Genomic DNA, 22,945 nt, shown 5'->3' with positions numbered 1-22,945 from the left:
TTTTTATTTATGTACAAATAAAACCTATAGACACAGAACGGTCAAAGCAGGGATGTTATACTGAAGGATTATTTAGATCAGTGATTCCTAAAGTGTGGGCTGCTGCCCCTTAGTGGGCTGTGAAGGTACTGCAGGGTGTCCTCCAGAGGCCAGATTCCATGAACCTCCATGATACAACATTTTACAACATCTGGAGTTTATTTGTGTGGGAATCTTCACATATCCTGAAAAAAACTATAAAGGGACAAACTGCAGGTTTGTGAAGGACTTTCCCTCCTCCCTCGCTGAGCAGACGCAAGAAGCACAACAAGAAGTTATTTCATGAGATTTCACGTTATTGTCCGTGATATATTCTTTTTATACTCGTGTATTTCCTTTCGCTGCCCCGATAATTGACGTGTCACTTACTGTCATGTTTTCCTTTCTGCATCACTGCAGATTAACTAAGAAAGGAAAATCATTTCCTTTGTATCAACTTCACCCAGTTAAGTAGTCTCCCTGTATTTCTATTTTTTTAAAGCCGTTGGATAAAAGCCAGATTTTAGGAAAGTGCCTGTCCTGCAGTGAACAAAATGTGGGACACTGTCTCGATGTGGGACGAGGGGACCAAAGGTCAGTCTCGTGTGGACTCCAGTTTAGCAGCTTTAAGTTTGGGAATCACTGATTTAGATGATTTAAAAAGATGAAAACAAAAGGCCAAAATTAAAGCAAGTAACTAATAATGATTATTTCTTTCACATAAACAGCGGCTATAAAGGCATCGGTTAAAGGTACTTTTTGTAAAGATGTAAATAAAACGTTCACCACCAGGGGGCAGCGTTTGAAAAAAGGTAATACACCAAAGTACGGCCGGGACCTCGTTTGACTACGGTTGACATCTTAACAGAAAACACAGATAGTTTAGGACATAAAGTCATGCTGGTATTTATATTCTGTTAACTTTTGTTAATCTTAGGAAACAGGAAGTTACAAAAAGTACCTTTAAGTGTTTTTTTATGCAAACAGAGCGACGGCTTTCGAAGATTTTCAGTCACTTTTTCCTGAAATTTTGAAGATAAACGACAGAGATGAGAAGTGTTTATATTTAAGAGAGAATGTAGATACATGTAATACAGTATAAAGAAGTATATGCATATAATTTATATTCAGCCGTTATACTTTTGATTGAAGAAATGTGCAGATGGCTTTCTGAGCCGACAGTAGCCGCTTCATCGGACGCGATGTGCACTTCACAACAGCTGAAGGTTTTATTGCAGCTCCTGAAAACAGGAGTGAGGGAACGATTGCTCTGAGGGTTTTTAAAGCTGACGATGTGTTCAGCGGAAGAACCTGTAAATATGTGCGAGGCGTCCGACTGCTGGTATTTTTAGGGATATTATCTGAAGTAAATATACACCTTTTTTGGCATTTTTTCTATGAAAGTAATGACTGTACATTTTGTAATCAGGGTACTGTTTTGTATGCATGTTCACTGAGCAGAGACTGTGAGGTGAAGCACTGGAAGCACTGGAGAAATAATGTACTGTGCACTGATGTCTTTGTAGTCTAGGAAACCACTTTGAACACCAAGGATGTTGAATCAGCAGGATTTAGTAGTAGACGTGTAAAAGTACTGCAAAGGGTCATACTTTTGTATTTTAGTGTTTTGTTTTAAATATTCTTTTTACATTTAGCACTCAGATTGTGTGCAGACGGTCATCCTGATCACTTCGTCCCCTTTTTAGGTTGAACAGCCGTTAGCTCACGTAGCTAAAATCCTCGTTGTGTTTGCCTGGTGTCCGATCACCTTCTCACATTTTGCATGGTGAAGCTGATCGTTGTGTTTGAGCTTTGTCCTGTTTTGGTTCCTCGTAAAGGTGCAAACTCAGAATCCTGATTCAGTGTCATATTGTGTTGGTGATGATGGCTGACAGCGCTGTAGTTTGTAGTTTTGAACTTAAGTCCAGCTAAATTTAGATTAATCCATTACAGAAAATAGTCCCCAAAAGCTGTTTCCCCTGTGAGGCTGAATAATAATAACACTATTTCTTTGCAAAGTGCTTTGACAAAAAGGCAAAAATAGAAAAATACATTTCAACAGGAAGCTGCACATCGGGCGAGCAGCGAGCTGGGACAAATTAAAATTAAGACAGAAGAGAACAATGATGAAATAAATCAAATCAACATTGTCTACATAAAGGGCTGAAAGCAAAAACCTACGTTAGAACAATAAAATAGGGATACATGCATAAGTAAATATAGGCATCACATTAAAATATGTCTATGAAGAAGTGAGTCAGGTTGAGACATTTTAGATTTAAGGATTAACGACCTGAGTACGCGCTCTGCCTCGAATGGCTTTAGCTGCTTTAGAGAAGCTGAAGGTTTGTTTTCAGTGAAACGACGAGACTGTGTGTGTGTGTGGCGTCTGCACGCTTTACAACCATCACAAACTTTACTTCATCACCAGGATGGATGCGCACAGTAAACACAACCATAGTTTTGTTTACAAAGAGTAGCCAATCTAAAGAGATGGGCACTAAAGCAGCTTGTTTCAGACAGAGTGCAGTATTATTTTTAACTATGAGTCATACAAAGCTGCTCTGCTAGAGTCCAGACATGGACTTCAAATATAGAGCTGGAAATGAGCAGAGCGGGTCCACTTTAAATATTCAGCTCCCGTAATGTCAGTGAACGTGCGTGCTGCATTCACTGACCCAGTAAGCTACATGGAACAGCAGCCATCATTCAGTTGTTGCACATGTGCATTTCCTGCTGCGGCGCATGAGCTGTGTGAACAGTGATACAGGCCCGCTGCTTGAATTATCCACCATAAACATACGAGTGAAGCAGTGATGGTCAAAGATGTTCAGTGGAAGTTTAGACCTGGACTTTTGGTTTTTAGTGGAGCTCTGCGTCCGATGAGCGTTTCCAGTCACTTTATTCCCCACTTATAAAAGTTAAAGCCATGAAACTGTCCTGTGGCTCACACAGAGGCTGCACCACAGCCCAGACAGTTTGCAGCCTTCATGAAACAACATGAGAGAAAACTGCTGAATTCATGAAGTCGGGTGTTTGGTGAACTGATGATGTTACAGGTGAATTATGCAGCACGGCTCGAGTTACCTCCTTGAACCTTTCTGTTTTTAGATTTTTATCTTCACGTTTTATTGGTTTCTTCTACTTTTAGTTATAAATGTCATTTAAAATAATTTTAGTTCATCTATTCCCTGAATGATCAACTCTTTCATCTTTGTGTGAACAGTTCGAGTTGATTGTTGTCCTGTTGAAACTGAAACCCATATTAACACTCACTGCAGCTGATGGTGGATTCATGCGCTGTGTGTATTTACAGCGATATAAACAGTTGTTACAGACTCGCACTGACGCCTTTGTGTTTATGCCAACAACATATAATCTTACCTCTGTTTTAAACAGCTTTGAGTGCTCTCAAAGTTTTTCTCACAGCACATTTGTCATGCTTGTTGCCTTTGCAAAACATGAAGATTGATATTAATATGTTTAAGTTTATACAAAGCCAGATTTAGAAATCACCTTATTGCATTTTCTTCCTGCAACCTTTACCCATAGTTCACATAACGCAGGTTTAATTTTTTATCACTCTTCTGTCATTGTTTTGTTTATCTGTAAAGCATCGTGCTCCTGATGCAGTCGTGCTGACCCATTTATGTTTGATCCTTCTGAGCCTACAAAGAGCTGTGAGCAGGGATGCTGTAAATAAATGACACAGGCAGGTTACAGAAGCTTTTCAGCAACAATGAAGGTTTGTGCTGTTACGGCAGTTTGTGAGAGAGTGTGTGTTATATCAGGATCGATCTACACCAGAGGGAGAGAGAGAAGTCACACAACAGTTTACTAAAGAAAAGTTCACAGCAGAATTAAATGTACATTATTCTTCCCCTGATTTTTAGTTCTGTTCATCCTTTTAGAACATTTTGATATCTGCCGTCTTTTAAATATATCAGAGCTAAACTGAGATTGTTGACAGCTACTGAGAAATAAAGAAAAAGCAACAACTTATTGAAGATGTTTCATGTGGGAACTATTTTCTTTTCCCTGAACTAAACCCGCCAACCGAATCACTCTGCAGGAGAAAATGTGCCTTTGCAAGGCCCAATCACAGTTTCCCACTCAGGATCAACCCTCACACATTTTAATGATGTCATCTGTGTTTGCAGCAATAATGTGAATCAGCATTTGTCACATACTTTACATGCATATGCTGCAATCACGCACTCATAGATTTTCTTTTGCCTTTTGTGTCGTTGCTCCTTTTGTCTTGTTGCGTTACAGTTTTATTCTGGTGCTTTTGTTTCTTATCCCGGTAACAGTTTGTTTTGTCCTGTGAGTGGACACTGGGATTGAGTCTGTATATAAAGGATGGCTGTAGCTTCCACGTCTGAAAATTAAAACAAAGCTGGAAGTTGCGTTCTTTCCAGTGGCCACTAGGGGGCAACTGTTTGTCCTGCAAAAAAAGTCTGAGAAAACAACCTGCAGCTTGAACTATGACCTCAGTAAATATTTACCTGATGAGTCTCACTACTGTCAGGACTTTAATTTTATCAGCTGTCGTTCTATTGGAGGCAAACGAGTGGATAAAAGAGATGTGTAAACGGTTACTACGGTTACCACAGTTAAAATGACATCTTTGATTTTGCTGTGAACTCTTGCTTTAAACAAACGGTCCTGCACACTCGGTCTGCAGCGATGAAGTGTTCAGATTTCAGTGAATCAAACTGGAAGCAGGTGAAGATGAACTATGCAAATCAGAGGTTTGTTTGCAGGACGTTCAGTTCATTCTTTTGTTCTTTGGCTTGAACGTGTCGGATGGCAGGAAAATTAAAAGTAGTTTGGTACTTGTTTAAAGAAAGTTTTGTGTGAAACTAAAACCACTGACCCCACCCAGTCTGTTTCCTTTAAAAGGAGGAACGTGGAGGGAAATCCGACGGAGCTCACGGAGGAGACGGGTTGATTTCTTTGTACATAAACGAGGAGAGGGCGTATTATCGCGGGCATAAACCTCGTATACATGTAGACTGTGGTCGTCTCGCCTTGTGTTTTCTGATGTAAATCAGTTTTTAAACCCGGTCCACAGCGATCCAAGTTCATCCTGTCGAATTATCCCGATCACTTCAGGGCAGCTGAGGAGACGTTTATTATGATTTTGTGTATTTTGCATCAATGACAAATCTAGATAGTTCCAACGATGGCACTCCTTTGTATGACGACGCTAATAGTATTTCTTGTATATAAAAGTCTTTGTTGTGTTAGCATGGGTGTAAACTGTGACGTGTATGATGGTAGATGTAAATACTCACGTTTTTCCTACTCACTAAACAAACTGCTGTGTTGTGGATTCATGATTAATGACAAACATTAAACGATAAAGTTTTATTGACTCAGACTGGATTCAGCCTGTCGTTATTTCACATCTTTGCTGCTATAAAGTTCAGTTTTTGTTTAATTCATGCAGTCACGATCACAGATACTCAGTTAAATTTATAACTTCCTCTTAAGTCTGAAACTCATTAAAATACACTTCACATCACTTTTAAAGTCTTAAACATTTTTAATTTCACTTTTTCCAGGAAACGTTCAGGTTCATTTGTGAGATTTTCACATCTGGGGCCCGTTCTTCGTACCTCGCTTACTACATCCAAGATCAAATCATCGCGCTAACTTTGAGCTCGCTAATCCGGTTCTCCGAACACACCTGTTGTTGACGATTAGTATAGCTGGATGAAGTCACTGGGTGGCTTAAAAGGGGCTACGCATCGATAGTAGAAACATTGATCGGCAACCCTGTGATTGGTTGGCGAAGATGTCGAAGGAGCGCGCTCAGTATTTCACGGCAGCAGAGCAAGAACTCTTGATTGAGGGATTTCAGGAGTTTCAGAGTTTAATTAAAACGCAGGGGAACACTGCAAAGGCTGCAAAAGCAAGGAGAGAGGGTTGGCAGAAAGTTGCTGACAAATTAAACTCGTAAGTGATCCATGATATTACATTATATCACGTGATATTATATTATACCACATTGTATTATATTACATCATATCCTCTTTCACATTAGAGCCACAACAGGACCCACTAGAACATGGGAACAAGTAAAAGTGAAATATAGGAATATTCTACAGAATGGTAATATTTATCACTTATATTGCTTTTAGTCTATGTCAAGAGACCCTGGAATAATCTGTTTGTTTATAACAGCAACCAAGAAAAGGGCAGAGCAAATAAAGACAGGTGGTGGTCCTGCACCCCCTCGTCACACCCCTTTACCTACTGTGCCATTTATTGACATTGTGGGTTTTTTTGTGTGTAGTTTGACATAACACACCATCACTTTTACATATATATATATATATGGAGAGAGAGAGAGAGAGAGTAAATAATACCCTCACGGGAGAATCGATATCTCTCTATGAGCACACTGTCGCGCTGAGCTAAAGGATCCCGTCTATCCCGCAATCTACGCTAAATTCTGTAAACTCTCCTTATCAATCTTGCACCTTCCTTGCTCGTGTACAAACCGTCAGGACATGGCTGCGACAGACTTCCCAAATCCACCTTCGTTTTTATAGCCGTGGTCTCTCATCTTGATTGCACGTAGTAATTTACTATTACTACTCTAAAATATGAATTACATCTGACATGATCTACTACATGTAATAGAATGATTAATAATACATTTCCCTTTTTTTCGGAAATGACCTGTATGTATCTGTATGAAATCAATAAAAGAATCAAATGTTGCATTATCTTAGTTACATTGATAATATTTATTTATGGTAAAACGGTGGCGAAATATCGCTCTTGCTTTCATATAACTGCAGCGGACATACCTGAGAGGCCGCGATCTAATACTGCGGTCAAGTGAGCCCTCACTTGCGAAGTCACAGTCAAGCTAGCCGCCCCGTCAGCCGCACCTAAAATGTGGTTGCACTACTCTTACGCATATTACGGTATGGATGCCGATTGGCTTAGAAACGTGTCCTGACACTATTTAACTTCACAATCCACTCCGTTTTGGTTCATCTCCACTTTCTCCCTTGTGATCCACAGCCAAGATTACTGTACGAATCAGAGAAAATTAACAATAGAATTTGCCCAATATACAGTACTGTACTTTTAATAACTTCATCTTTGACCTCAGATTACAGGAAAACTGTAAGAGGTGCCACAGATATTCCACTGGATTCTGACTCTAGGCCATCTCCACTCTTCACCCTGTGATCCACAGACAAATTTACTGTACGATTTTTGAGAAAATTAATAGTGAAATTTTGCTCTATTTACTCTACTGTACTATATAGATTCCCAATTTTGACCTTGAACTACAGCAAAACTGTAAGAGGTGCCACAGATATTCCACTGGATTCTGACTCTAGGACATCTCCACTCTTCACCCTGTGATCCACAGACAAATTTACTGTACGGTTTTTGAGAAAATTGATATTAAACTTTGCTCAATTTACTCTACTGTACGCTACATATTCCCAACTTTGACCTCAGATTACAGGAAAACTGTAAGAGGTGCCACAGATATTCCACTGGATTCTGACTCTAGGCAACCCCCACTCTTAACCCTGTCATCCACAGACAAATTTACTGTACGGTTTTTGAGAAAATTGATAGTGAATTTTTTCCATTTTGCTTGACTGTACTCTACATATTCCCAATTTTGACCTTGAACTACAGCAAAACTTCAAGAGGTGCCGCAGATATTCCACTGGATTCTGACTCTAGGCTGTCTCCACTCTTCACCCTGTCATCCACAGCCAAATTTACTGTACGGTTTTTGAGAAAATTGATATTAAACTTTGCTCTATTTACTCTACTGTACTCTATAGATTCTCTCCTTTGACCTCAGATTACAGGAAAACTGTAAGAGGTGCCACAGATATTCCACTGGATTCTGACTCTGGGCAACCCCCACTCTTCACTCTGTGATCCACAGACAAATGTACTGTACGGTTTTTGAGAAAATTGATATTAAATTTTCCTCTATTTACTCTACTGTACTCTATATATTCCCAACTTTGACCTCAGATTACAGGAAAACTGTAAGAGGTTCCGCAGATATTCCACTGGATTCTGACTCTGGGCAACCCCCACTCTTAACCCTGTGATCCACAGACAAATTTACTGTACGGTTTTTGAGAAAATTGATTTTAAATTTTGCTCTATTTACTCTACTGTACTATATAGATTCCCAACTTTGACCTCAGATTACAGGAAAACTGTAAGAGGTACCGCAGATATTCCACTGGATTCTGACTCTGGGCAACCCCCACTCTTAACCCTGTGATCCACAGACAAATTTACTGTACGGTTTTCCAGAAAATTAATAGTAAACTTTGCACAATTTACTCTACTGTACTTTATATATTCCCAACTTTGACCTCAGATTACAGGAAAACTGTACGAGGTGCCACAGATATCTCACTGGATTCTGACTCTGGGCCATCTCCACTCTTCACCCTGTCATCCACAGACAAATTTACTGTACGGTTTTTGAGATTGCTGTGTTAACAGAGTATGACAGAGGCTAAGAAAATATACTGCCTACAATAATATCAAATTTAAACAAGAAATTACAAAATTTCCACATTTGCTGTCATTGCCGTGTGTTCAGTAGAGCATTACTTAGTCATAAGAAATACATATCATTGAAATATCATCAGTAAAAGAAATACTCTCACTATGTAAGACATGTTAGCAAATTCAGTTAATAAATATTTTATCAAATCTATACAGATGTTTGAAGGCATAATGCAAAGCATGTTTGTTTCTTATGGCTTACAAATGTGTTTGCCTTTAACATAATTTACATTTCATTTATACAGTTTCACAGACGAAACAATAAAATACGTTTCCTGAACTGTTCTTCATGGCCAAGATTTTGAATCCTTTTGAGGGTGATGCATCATCCATGAAGGTGGGCAATTTGTTCATTGATCTCTGACCCTCGCTGACTCTGACGCCTCCTAATTCTGCTTCCAGCCTTGATGATTAATTTGTTCTTCCTTTTGGCATCCCTGTCACTGATGCTGTCACCAGTTGTCCACCAGTCTAATCTGCAATTCCGGTGAACCCAGAATTACCTGTATATTTGTAATGTTTCCAAAAATATACACTATATGTTGATGGGCATTGTCCCACTTTTTTTCCTTTACAAGTAATAATCTCTATGGTTTTAATGACAATTCATATACAGATTGTGGAGGACTTTTTATTCAACACTAAAAATAGTTCCTCATCAGCAGACTGTAGTACAATTTCAGCCCACCGTTAATAAACCCATCCAATGCAGCGTTATCAGAGAAATTATGCAAATGATATGTTTTATGTACTGGTAATCTATTTATCATTTATCATGATTCCTGCTCTGATGATTATTTTCTTACCCTTCTGTAATTTTAATAGATAAAGGATGTTGAACATTAAGCTCCAAACAGGATGAATGAGGAAGACCACAGAAGAGAATCATGGATGTAGTGAAAGAATACATGCAGATGGTTTTTTTCATGGTCGAGGAGCATCTTCTGATACTATCTTAACACTAGGTTTACTAAACCTGCGCAAATTTGCGTGAGAAAAAACTTCCCTAAACCCAACACCCCCTAGAATTACTGGGTTTTTTATTTTCTGGTGCAAGTCCTGAGGTGTTAATCACCCCTGCTGAGATTTTCACAGGTCGTCAGCTCGGCTGACGGGGCGGCTAGCTTGACTGTGACTTCTAGTGATGGGTCGTTCGCGAACGAAATGGCTCTTAGAGCCGGATCTTTGAAGTGAACGACGCGAGCCGACTCCTTATCGCGAGCCGTCGGTTCTTTTTTTTTTCTTTCTCTCCCCCTCTCTCTCGCCCTTTTTTCCGCTTCACTCTGCACGCGAGCCTTGTGCTTTGCGCTGGGAGGAGGGGCGGTAATTACACTCAGTAGCAGAGGAACAGAGCGGGAGGGAGAGAGAGAGCCAGGGACAACAACCTCACATTGTGGTATAGTAATCATCCACAACTATTTTCAGTTGCAGATGATAAAGGATTCAGAAAGTTTATTCATGCAGGCCCATATGACAGAGAATATGCATCTCCTTTTTCATATTTTAATTTATATTTAATTGTGTTGTGGTTTGCAGTGTTTTGTGTTGTTTCATTTTAAATTTGTTTAAAAGGAAAAGCTGAAAATTTAAATAGTTAAATGTTGAACAGTGACTAGTTGGTTTTGTATTATATGATTTATTTATTACATTTTATGTGGAGTGACTAAATAAAAGTATATTTACGGTGGCCCCAGAGACAAAGCAGCACGTACAAACTTCAAAACACGTACAAACCCTGAAGCACGTACATACTCCAAAGCACGTGAAAACTCAGAATCACGTAAAACTCCAAAACACATAAAAACTCAGGCTACATCCACACGTACCCGGGTATTTTTGGAAACGGAGATTTCTAAAATAAATGCCTGTCAGGATGGATATTTTCTAAAACTAAAATGGAGAAAATGCAGCGTCAAAGGTGTGCGCCTTTTTTGAAGTCACACTGTGCGCCACATTTTGTTTCGGTGAAATGAATTTCTACAATACTGTTACTGTTAATTGTCCTCTCTGCAGTGTTTAAATGCTTACATATACACACACAGTTACTGTCCCTCCACACATACGACTCGGTTCTGCTTCTATGCCCCATCTTTGTTTACTATTTCCCACCGAGGCTTCTAGACTTCTGGTTGGCCAACATTTCTACACGTTTAGGAATATATCGCCACCTGTTGCTTTGTCATGCTCCTAGCAGCGTTTTCCTTTATTTCTGCATTTACATGTGGATGGGATTATTTTTTAAAAGGAAAACAGAAAATATCTGTTTCAAAAATACCCGTGTACGTGTGGATGTAGCCTCAGAAGCACGTAAAAACTCCAAAACATGTACAAAAGACAACAGAAGTGCTCCAGAATGCTCGGCGCAGTGTTGAGCTTTTGTTACCTAGAGGCTACACAAGCCAGCAAGTACCAACGACCGGTGTGTGGTAGTAAGAGGTAAATGAACTTTTTTTTTTATTATTTGAATATATATGAGTGCTTATGTATAAATACACAAACAATATACATTTCTTTCAATTGTGTGATTTAAGTGATCTAGGTAGCTCTGTTTTGGAAGTTCAGTTAACGCTAGAAATGCGTTTTAGAGTTTGTACGTGCTTTTTGGAGTTTGTACGTGTCTCTAGGGGCCACTGTATATATTTATATATAAACATATATAAATAAAACCACTGTTTTTTAAATTAGTAATTCCTTTTGTGCATAATTTTATATTATTGTAATAATAAATTGATTAAAGCAACAAAACACCCTAAAGAGCCAGTTCGGAGCCGAAAGAGCCGGAAATCCCATCACTAGTGACTTCGCAAGTGAGGGCTCACTTGACCGCAGTGATCTACTCCTGTTTACATAAAGTAAGCCTGCTCCCGAGCAGGTTTACGCTTACGGCTCTGTTGCTATGACAGCAAGTCCCAGATGAGCTTCGGAGAACCGAATGATCCAAGATCACGCGAAATCGTCAACATTCAAATCCGGCTAACTTACTTAGCGAGGTACGAAGAACAGGCCCCTGTTGGATGTTGTTTAATGGCTTTGATTAGTGTAATATTTTGTCAATAATAACCATAAAAGGAAATGCAGAACAAAGCCAAACACAGAGTTTGATTGATTGATTTATTGATTGATTGATTGATTGATTGATTATACTTTATTCATCCCCAGGGAAAATGGGTTAAGGCTGCCAGCCGTGCCAGCGCCGTTGTTTGTACAAACACTTCTTGTTGTTTTTAACTCTTTTGTGCAAGGTGAACTTGAGTGTTTTGAAAGACCCTGGACAGGTGGACAGTCTAACACAGCGAGACAGACAGACATTCACACCTGTGGGCAGTTTAGCGTTATCAATTATCCCACTGTCAGGTTAGCTGGTGGTCATGTGTCGATTCAATCAAAATGGCGTGACTGACAACCCAACCCCTCTAAAAGCAGCTGTCTTCCTTTAATACTCGACCTGATTCGGGTCAGCATCTGGAATAGATGAAGTCTGAGGTCAGCAACAGACAGAACATTTACACTACTTGCTGAGAGAGCAGTAAGTAGTGTAAATGTTTGCATCAAATAAACAGCAGAGGGAGCCATTGCTCTACTCAGTGTTATATTAATAAAAAGGTAAACCAAACAAGTTTGAGACAAAACTTAAACAGAAACACTATCAGTGTCCTTCAGCTGAGGTCTTTTCTTAGCTTTTCTTTATAAAGTGCCACTCTGTCACCCGAAAGATTTTATTGTTATTCCCTTAAGGACGTGTAAAGCAAAATTATTAAGTATAGTCGGTTCCATAAGTGTTTGGACAATGACAGTTTTTGAGAGAACATTTCAGACAATCTTCAACTGCCAACATTTTTTAAGTATTACAAATAATATTTGTATTTAAAATGATATTAATGGTTCAGTTAGTTTTGACACTCTGAAAATGTGTGTTCAAAATATTTAGTAAACTCCTTGAATTAAAGGAGAAACTTTACTTTTCAGTCACATCCTGATTCACAACCCACTGTGGTGGTGTGAGTGGGCAAAACCACAGCCATAAGCTCCCTAAAACAGGAACCAGTGGACTCTTAGTGGACTCTTTTTCCTTTTTTTTAAGCAGTATAGAAACTCCCTAAGAAGAGATTAAAAACCATCCTGAGTCGAGATGAACAGGACAAACCTGGAATGTTTTTGTTTTAACTGCAGGGAAAATCATCAGGAGGAGAACAAGCAAACTCCAGGCAGTAGGTTTGAACCCACGACGCTCCTCCTGTGATGCAACAGTAATAACCACTGGGGCATCCTGCTGCCTCTTTTATATTGCAGACTGATCAAAGATAGTTGAGGACAGCATAAACAAAAGGTCTATAAAGGTTGTAGAAAGTTTGTCATGGTGATGGACACTGTGTGGGTGTTTTTCCACTCACCCAGCGAGACTGAGACTCCTCACAGTGTTACGGGAGGCCGAGGTAATGGCATCCAGAGTAAGAGAAGCTCTCTCTGTGGGATGGAGACAACACCCTCAGTCACTGCGCAGCTCTTTGTAGTGAGACTCCATGAGGATGTGATCACATGAACTCAGCCGATGCTTCCGTATTGATCTGAACTGATTATTGGGATCCATGCAAGCTGACATCGTGTGATGAAGGTTCAGACTCGGCTGCATGCTGATGCCCTCCTTATTCACCCTCCACTGATAAACTGCAGTTTCCAGAGTCCACTTGTTTCAGCGGATTCCAGTCCAGTGCGTCACGAGACAGTTTTCTTACCGCTTTGATGTCCAGACAAAGTGAGCAGGAGATGCTCCATCACCGTGGAAATGGTCTCAGGAGGAAACATCACTAACAGACACGCTCCTGACAGAAACACGCAGCCCAGCTCACTGTCCTTTCAAACCTTTCAAATTATAAATTAAGAATAAATATTCTTCTGCGTCATCATATTTGTTAAAGGCTGCTGGGAAGTTGATGATTTTTTTAAAGATTTTAATATATTAAAAAGTCAAACAACTTAAAAATGATCAAGAAGGAAAGGAAGCTGTGCTAGGAGCTGTTTAACTTTAGAGGGTAGTGGTAAAAATGGGCGATTCAATCATTTCTGTTTAAGGGACATGATTTCTATTTAATACACAACAATAAACACTGCCTTTATTAAAACTATGCTTTGTTTGTTTTTGTTGCGTTTTTATGCTTCGACATGTACAAACACGTGGTTGGTGTGGCTTACAGTATCTGATGTGCTGTCCAGATTTAAACAGAAGGCTGTCCGTGATTTTGTCCATCAGTTACGACAGTAAGCCAGTGTCATTGTTGCACGTTTCTATTGCACTTGTGTCTGTGTCGTTCTGTTCTGTCTGGTGTTGCACTGTTGTCGTTTTGCATTTTTGAGTGGAGGCAGCTTGAAGTTTATGAATATCTGAAAATACACAAATCGACACGGACACACAGCTAAAGTCAGGAGTGTTTTATTTAAAGGGTCAGAAGTTTTTACAGGATCAACCAAATCTTCTTCCCCTTTACTCACTCGTCATAAATACGTCCGTCCTCATCATGAAGACCGAAAACGTCTCTTTTAATTTTCTATTCAGGAGCATTCATGTAAATATGCATTTTCCACACACAAAATCATACTTGTTCAAAGTGCTATGAGCTTTGGTGTTTTTATGTCAGTCCAAAAAAACAAAAAGAAAATTACGAAAATTATTATTATGAAGCTTGATGTAATCAACATGAATCAAAACCAAAAATAATAAGATATTATTTGTATCACGCTCATTAAAAATCAACATCACAAACTGCTTTATAAACATAAAATAGACAATGAAAATATCATTTTGACAGCAGCTTGGTTCTTAAATCCATCATTTTGAGTTTTAACAGCACAAACTTCATCACTGTGAAAGGCACAGCTGCTGATGACTGAATAAAAACAGTTTTTCATCCTGAGGAATTTTAAAAACAGACGCGAACACCTCCAACACAGACAGACGTTCCTCCAACAAGTCGACGCAACAGGAGGACAAAAGTAAAAACTATCTGTGATTTCTCAGAGTTACTGTTTGTGGTTCGAGTCCCTGTGATTTTGAGTGACACACACACACACACGCGATGTTAAACAGTTTGTGAGTGAAGTGGCAGCTCAGTGTCACCGTTACAAGCTTCCTTAGAAGGATCGTCTCTCTGGTTTCTCTGAGAAGCTGCAAAAGAAGAAAAAGTGTGAGCATGAAGGATGAGATTATAACTAGGGCTGGGTATCGTCACTGATTTCTAGAATCGATTCAATTCCGATTCACAAGGTGCCGAATCGATTCGATCCACGATTTGATTTAATTCGATTCAATTCGATTTGAATCTGGGAACTTTTGACAGTCAGAAATATTATAATTCAGATCAGTACATTTACTTATTGTTGTATCAATAAAAAGGAAGCTGACACACGCAAGACTTTATGAAAGGTGGCACCTTTCATAAAGTCTTGCGTGTGTCACCCTGATTTACGAATAAATTCTTCACAAATCCTACCATGTGTATTCATGGATTTCTTTTTCACATTCTGTCTCTCACAGTTGACGTGTACCTCTGGTGCAAATTACTGGCCTCTGTCATCATTTTAGGTGGGGGCACTTGCACAATCGGTGGCTGACTAAATACTTTTTTGCCCCACTGTATATGTGTTTGTGTGTGTGTGTATATACATATATTACAAATTAAATAGAGTAAACAATAAAATAAAATATATAGTTATACTAGTGCTAATGTGTAAGAGATGTTGGTGTACTATAACTGAAGTAATGTTGTTAAGTCCTTAAAGTCATATTCTTTTATTGTCATGACTTTATTTGAAGCTATTTTTATTTTTGTATGATACCTGATTTATATCGAATATGGCTGAAATAAACTAAAGCCTAAAATTCTTAGTCAGTCATTTGTTTAATAGTAATTTAACATGATATAATTCACATATAAAACTATGAATTGTAATTTTAAATGATTTAAAAGCATGTAGAATAGCACATGTAGGCAAGTATATTTCTCCTTTTTTAATCAAGAAGCAAAGACAAAAAGAGAGAAAAAAACAGGGCAGCGTTCGGTGGCTGAATCATCCGTCCCCACCAATGCCAAACCAAATCTACGCCCTTGCTGCAGATACAGTCAGGAGAAAGAGCACGGATATAAAATCTCACAGACGTCATTTCAACAAACTGAAAAAAGCAACTGCAGACCATGTGACCTTACCACTTACCGTGGATCAAACTCGCTCACGCCAGAGTGAAGCTGCCACCCTCCCACTTAAGAACAAGAACTTCGTTTCACAACTCTCCAACCAATCAGAAGGCAGAGAGCATCTTATTGTTACATGGATAAGGGAAGATTTCGGGTTTAGATTCAGCTTGATCAGTTTCAGTCTCCAACTTCAGCTCTGTGCTCATGAGGAAGTCAAACATGTGGAGTCTTGAAGTGATGACTGTGATCAGAAAAACACTCCTATTTAAATATGATCGATTTTTGTAAATTAAATAAAACTTTTGGTTTGTTGGTAAGATAAAACTGGAATTTTTTAAAAACATTGCCATGGTGTTTTTGACTATTTTATGATATTTCGTGATTGTCAAACAGGATCAGGATTTAATAAAGAAAAAAGTTTGATCATGTAAAAATGGAACCAGAGCTTTAAATTAAACTGTCTAAACAATGAGAGTTTAAGAAAGCTGCTCTGCTGCAAAGGAGAGAAAAAACACAATTACACGCGACCTACAGTAGAAGTGACGCCCACAGATTTAAAGCCCTCCGTGTGCTTTGTTGTGTTTGTGCACAAGTGTGTTTAGTGTGCACAGCGAGAGTTTTAAAGTTGTAGTTTTTAGTGTTTAATAAACTCGATCTGATCGGACTTTTCGAGTCTTCAGGAGTTTCTCTGACGCTTTAGTTCAGTTTGCCTGTTACAGCCTCCCCGTCATGATACATCAACTCATCAATCTGATAATCGCGGTCCTTCTGTCTGCAGGTACAACAGGACGTGAAGACGGTAAGAAGCGTATCTAAATCAGCACAGTGTTCAAATAATGTTTACATACATGAATAACAACCGCTGACCACCATCAACACAACTCATTTATTACAGCCTGTATGATCACAGTCCGAGGTTCACTGTGATTCAGACAGACTAACGTCTTTTACACTTCAGCGATGTAATGTTTTGTTGAGACATTTACAGTCAAACGAGTTAAACTTTGGATAAAAAATGCGTCACAAATCGTTGCCCGCATCCTCCGGAAACATAATTGAACAGTTTGGGGTTGGGGGGCGGGTCCTCTCCTCGTGTCGCCTCGGCTCCTTTGCTCGTCTCTTTGACGATCACCTGATCTGCTCTCCCTCTGTCTCACCCACAAGTGAATACAAGGACTTTTCATTTTGTGGCTTCCTAGAGGAAGTGACTAACTCTGTTATCTCTGGTTTATGACTAAGGGAAGGTGTTTAAGACGCTCTGTAGTTCGTGTTTTGATGCGTACAGCTCACACTGAGCACCGTGACAGAGTCCGACTGAACCCACAGCAGTGAGCCGGACTTTGGTTCAGACGAGCAAAGAGACATTTAATAAAACAAAACACATTTTGCCTCAGAACCAAACTTTGAAGTGACGTCACAGCTGTATGTGTAACGTCTTTAGGCCCAAACTGCTGTAACACTGAAAATCATCATAGACCTGCACTACACTTATTTTTTAATTCTACCAAAGAACTGTATTTAGATTCTGAATAGTTTATGTAACTATTTAACCTTGTTGTGCAAACAAGCCTGCATAACTTAATAAATATAGAATTTGAAAAATAACAAACCTAAAAAATTACAGTAGGTACTATATACATGTTCTCCAAAAGTTGATTCTGTTCATCTGGACGTAGCGTTTTGTGTGAGAACATATACATGTTCTGATGAGTTTTGGCAAACAACCATTTGACTAACGTGTGCCTCACCTGGCTCTTGTTCCCTCTCCGTTCCTCTTTCTCCCTTATTAATTAACAATAAACTTAGTGTACATGTACTTCTAAATTTGATGAAAGTGCTAAAAAAGAGACAGCTCTCACTCTTTATTCTGACATTTTACTAATTCAAAAGATATTTCAATATTTATTTATCTAAAACAAAAACGTTTACTCTAAATTGATGATTAACATTAAAAAAGTTCTTCTTTTCTCCCTAAAGTGTTTGTAAATATCTGGTTTAAACTGTGAATATACTGCTGTGTATTGAAATTCCTCTTGTTTTGCATAGAAATATACTGAAAACATACAAAGCATAATATATAAAATAACATTCGCTTCGGATAACTCCTCACCCCCCACCCATCCCCGTGGCTTGTCATGTCCTTCATAATGTTGTGCTGTGGACATTCATGTGCTTTTTTGTGCAGAGGAGTTTTTTGTTTCCTGTTCTCATGCTGTCCTACCATGGAAGCACAGCATGAGTAGGGGTCTCTTTTTTTCCTCTTGTACTTTCCCATTGTAATGTACATTTCAATGTTTTTCTCTAATGCTACCAATCTCCGACCTGTATCCCCATGTAATGTCTGTGTTTTATGTGTAAGGTCGGGGGGGGTCCCATTTCACTGCAGGGCAACCTGCATGTGGCGAATAAAGCTTTGATTGATTGATTGATTGATTGATTGATTGATTGAACATCTACCTGAGTTTTTTCTTTGAAAGAAGCTCCTTATGTCCATTCTTGTATATCTGTACATTACTGAAACCGATTTGTTTAGCCGTGGAGGGAAACAACTGAAAATATGAAATAAACACACATGTAAGCTAAGACTCTAAAAAAACCCCAGCATGTTGTTGTTCAGCTTTTCATTTCGCCATTTGTTGATTCACTCCAAGAGCAAGTAACGTCAAGTGGGGGTCAAGTGGGTCAAGTCATACCGTCATATTTACATTATTAGTTCAGTACGAATGATTTGCTTTGATACCTGGTAAAACTTAAGCTCTCCTCTGTCTGCAGCAAACTCGCAGGCAGCAGCTTCTCCCCCCTCGCTCACAGCAGGCATAAGTGCTGTGCTCAGTCGCCTGGTGCCTGAGCTCGGATCATACCAAAAATTAGGGGGATTTACGACGGTGCGCTGTGTGCTTCGTGTGTTGTTTTTGTTTTATACAGTTGTCAGTCAGGCATCTAACTATGAAACAAATTACACTCCAAAAGACCCCGGGCTTCTGATAAAATGACCCCGGCTTAAGCCCAGTAAACCACCCCCGCGCTCCGCCGATGGTCATGTGACCTATCAGGTGACTTATGGCTTCAAATGCACTTAAAATATTAAAAGCTTTAAAAACATTCACAAATAAATGTGTCTTCTAACTAACATGATGTGAACATGTGTCAGAGTAGCTGAAATGGCATGTGTGTGTTCACTGTGTTCTACGTTATCTACATGTTGTATTTAGCTTTTTTTTTTTTTTTTTTTTTTTAAAGAAGAATAAAATATGATTCATTCCAGGAGTCGTCACGGTGGTTGTCTCAGAAGGAAGTGATGCCATCTTACCCTGCTCCCTGAGCACCAATCAGAACCTTGAACAGAAGCTATTTGATTGGAAGAAAGATGACAAGAAGGAGGTTTTCCTGTACGCTGCTCGTGATGAGTACAATAATGGACGTCCAGGTCAAGACGAGCAGTTCAGAGGACGGGTCTCACATTTCCCACTACAGCTGCAGTTTGGTAACGCCTCCATCATCATCAGAAACACCACGTTGTCTGACAGTGGAGTCTACACCTGTGATTTTCCACATCTGCAGCCAGAAGGGAAAACCTTCAGAATAAAGCTTGATGTTGGTAAGTATTTTATTTTGGAGAACATCGCGGAAAAATGGTGAAGACCATTTTTCTACCTGAACCAGGTGGTTTAAAAAAAAAATCAATTTTAAATGTTTTGCCTTGCAGAGCTTACCCTGAAAGATCGATCAGGTGAAATCGCAGGTGAGTGATGATGTCACTGAAGTGTCTGTAATCTGAATGATAAAAATAAAGACTGGTGACTTTAAAGATCAGCACTTCCTCCTTTCTCTGTGCTGCGTTCACAGGTGCTGCTCCAAAGCCCGAAATCAGGATACTTAATACCACCAAGGACGGATTGCAGCTGAAGTGTGAGGTCAGAGGTGCTTCTCCAAAGCCTAAAGTAGAGTGGAGGGACAGCGATGGGAACATCCTTCCTGCTGAGGAGCCACAGGTGTCACACACAGGAGAGCGCTATGACATCACCCTCCTCACCACGGTGACCAGGACATCAACTGAGCGTTTCCACTGTGTAGCCACACAGGAGGAGCTGGGCCATAAAACAGATGCACAGATCTACCTGCATTATCGTAAGTTTTTTTTTCTGTTGTTTTATAATAATTGTAATTATCAGATCTTTTTATTCTTTAATAGATTTCTTGGCACCGTTTAAAAACTGTAGTTGTGTATTTGTTGCATCCAGCGAGGCCGCATCAACCTTTTATTTAATGTTTCAGAGAAACTGACTGAGGTGAAGTCCTGCAGTCCAGGAGTCGGTTCATGGATCGGTGGGACGTGTTTTGGAACAATTGCAACTTTACTTCTTTATCCACTTATAATTAAAGTCAAATATCGCATCAGCAGAGGTAAGTGTAAATAATAAAAACTCCTATTTTAACATCTGTCAGAGGTAGACATCCATATAACAGATGCTTAGATCAATGTTGTGTTCAAATTGTTGACATTTTATTCAGATATAATCTGGTTTTACAGTGGATACTTTGGATTTATAGATTTATTTATCATTTAAAAATGATTTTAAAAAACTGTAGTTACTAATAAACATTTTGATTTCAACAAAATTTACAGCCAGTGTCTCAGTTTTCTTCAATGAAGCATGTTTAGCCATAAATGTGTCTTATTTAATCTGATCAGATTTATCTGCTGTTTTTATCACTGAAATTAAAGTTAGTTTTAATTTAATATCGTAAACTGACTGTATGTGATATATATACAGTCACATACAGTCAGGTACTATATGAATATATATATATATATATATATATATATATATATATATATATATATATATATATAAAATCAATATTTTTTTTTTTCTTCTGTAGTTTTTCGGAGGAAACAGAGAGACAGAGAGACGTCTGGGAGTCCTGAGAACGGTGACACAGAGCTGACACTCAAATCAGAACCTGTTTAGCATCACAGCTGTTACACAGATGTGTGCACAAAGGTACATTTCAGTTATGTTTGGATCTCAGATCAACCTAATCGACTCGTCTGTAGTCTCAGTTGTTTGGTGAGCTCACTGTGGGCTGTGAAAAGTCAGCTGTTAAATCCACTCTGAGTGAGAAGTAAGCTGACAAAACCAGAAAAAGGCTTGAATGAAAGTGCAGCGAGTTATGAGGACACCTGAGGTGGTGTTCAGGCTGAGCAGAGTCCTGCTGTGTGATCCTAACAGTGGATTAGGAAAAACTGTGTTTTTATTCACAGATATGAGAAGCTGTGACAGTTATGATGTTTGTACAGTTAAAAGTGATGAGGACATATTTCAGAGCCCAGCTGCAGTCCAGATGTTGCTTATTTTTATACTGTGTATTTTATTATTGTGTAAAGCCGGTTGTGATGCTGGTTTTAATAAGTGTGATGAAATTCTGATCTTATTAGTGTCACTGTTAGTTGATGATGATCAGAACAAACCAAAGCTTCCTGAAAACCTCTGTAAGTTGAACATGAACTTGATGACATTTGATTTATGTTATTATTAGAACTGTTACTTTTTTATATTTGGATTTTAAGAGAAAGTATTTTTATATAAATAAGGATGAATGAGGTACTGTTGTCATTGTGTTTATAAAACTGTCTTTTATAACTATTTTGTCTGTATGGATATTTATCACTGCAACATTATGTGGTCTTTAAAGCAGGTGCTGTTCTTATGTTCAACCAAACCTCACAGATCCTCTCACTGCACTTTCACAGAGGTGGATTATATATAATGTGTAGAACTGAATAAATAAAGTGGTGAATTATAATGTGAAACAAAGTTTGTGTCAGAGTTTTTAAATAAAACAGTTCTTCTTGCTGCTATAATTGATCATCTTAAAATCTCTGCTTCCCCCGGAGCTTCACATACTATAGGTCCTTGTATCCTACTTTTACTGACTGCATCGTTGTCATCAGGTTATGTACAGTCTGTCTTCAAACATGCTGATGTACAACCTATTATGAAAAACAAACATTGACCCTAATGCTCACTAACTACAGGTTGATCTCCAAACTCCCTTTTATATCCAAAATATTGGAAAAAGTAGTTTTAAAACAACTTCAGACCTGAGAGTGAAAACACAGGCGTGCTGTTTCAGAGTTTCACTGAGTGTTTGGCAAAAATGATCCAGCTGGCTCCGTCTCTGCAGGGAGGGAGAGGGGAGAGGGAAGGCACATGCTGGCTGTGGAAGATAGGACAGGACATGGAACCTAAGAGGTGCCATTTTAATATCAAAATCTCAGGTCTCTCAAGACTATCCAGTGTGTAGGCTGAAAAGCCTATTGTATTATTAAAAATTAGCTGTCAAGTCTGCCTCTCCTTCTGTGTACGTGTTCATAACTCCAGTTTGAGTGTAAATGTTTCTGATGAGCCACTAATAATATGATTGTGACCTCTGCCATTTAACAAGAGGATTTCTGTCTGATTCTTAATTGTATCTGGATTAATTTGAGTTGCTCCAGTTTTGGAAAAGTGTTGACGTACTTGATGTCATTCTGTTTTTAATGCTTTGCCTCAGTTTGATCATCAGCTCTTCAAAGAAGTGTCACATGACTTCTAATTGAAACACAGCAGAAGTGACCCACTCTCAGCACCTCGTCCCAGCAGAAGCTGTCCAAGCTCTTTCCACGCGAGAGAAGGAAACGGAGAGAAGACACATTAAAGAGGAGAGAGCCGGAAGCTGCGTGTAAGAACTGATGTCAGATTTTTTATGTTCTTAAATTCACTAAAAATGCTGGAGAAAAATCAATCTTGCACATGCGTGGTGCGCTCCGCCAGGTAAATAGGGCTACACCGCTCGTCTCATTCAGGGTGTGTTTGGAGAGACTTCATCCCTTGTGATCTGTATTTATCGGCTTCTCCCACTCAGATTTTTAGCGCTTCATTTTGAAACTGTCCACAGCGCAAACATCAGAAATAAATAAACAAACAAGAAATAAAATCGACATTGCAAAGGAAATAAATGTCTCATTAATATAAATGGAGACGAAGATTGGCATGGTGAACTTTGAATGCACGTAAAAACTACCAACAAACAATCATCAACCAGACCGTCAAAATACAGGATTTAGTCGCTACAGCTTCCTTTCAACAAAACTGATGAGAGCGACAACAGAC

General features: G+C 39.0%; 1 protein-coding gene across 1 annotated transcript; it reads left to right on the top strand.

Moving 5' to 3' along the window:
* Positions 1 to 572: 572 nt before the first annotated feature.
* On the top strand, positions 573 to 22,392 carry LOC120440346 (butyrophilin subfamily 2 member A1-like). Its single transcript, XM_039612678.1, has 7 exons — positions 573 to 612; positions 19,054 to 19,386; positions 19,495 to 19,530; positions 19,635 to 19,916; positions 20,064 to 20,192; positions 20,673 to 20,723; positions 22,347 to 22,392. Exons 1-7 carry the CDS (start codon positions 573 to 575, stop codon positions 22,349 to 22,351), a joined length of 876 nt encoding a protein of 291 aa, XP_039468612.1. The 3' UTR covers positions 22,352 to 22,392.
* Positions 22,393 to 22,945: the final 553 nt, after the last annotated feature.

The sequence above is a fragment of the Oreochromis aureus genome, linkage group 5, assembly GCF_013358895.1.
Source record: "Oreochromis aureus strain Israel breed Guangdong linkage group 5, ZZ_aureus, whole genome shotgun sequence".
Classification (NCBI taxonomy): Eukaryota; Metazoa; Chordata; class Actinopteri; order Cichliformes; family Cichlidae; genus Oreochromis; species Oreochromis aureus.
This window is presented reverse-complemented; position numbering and strand designations above follow the sequence as displayed.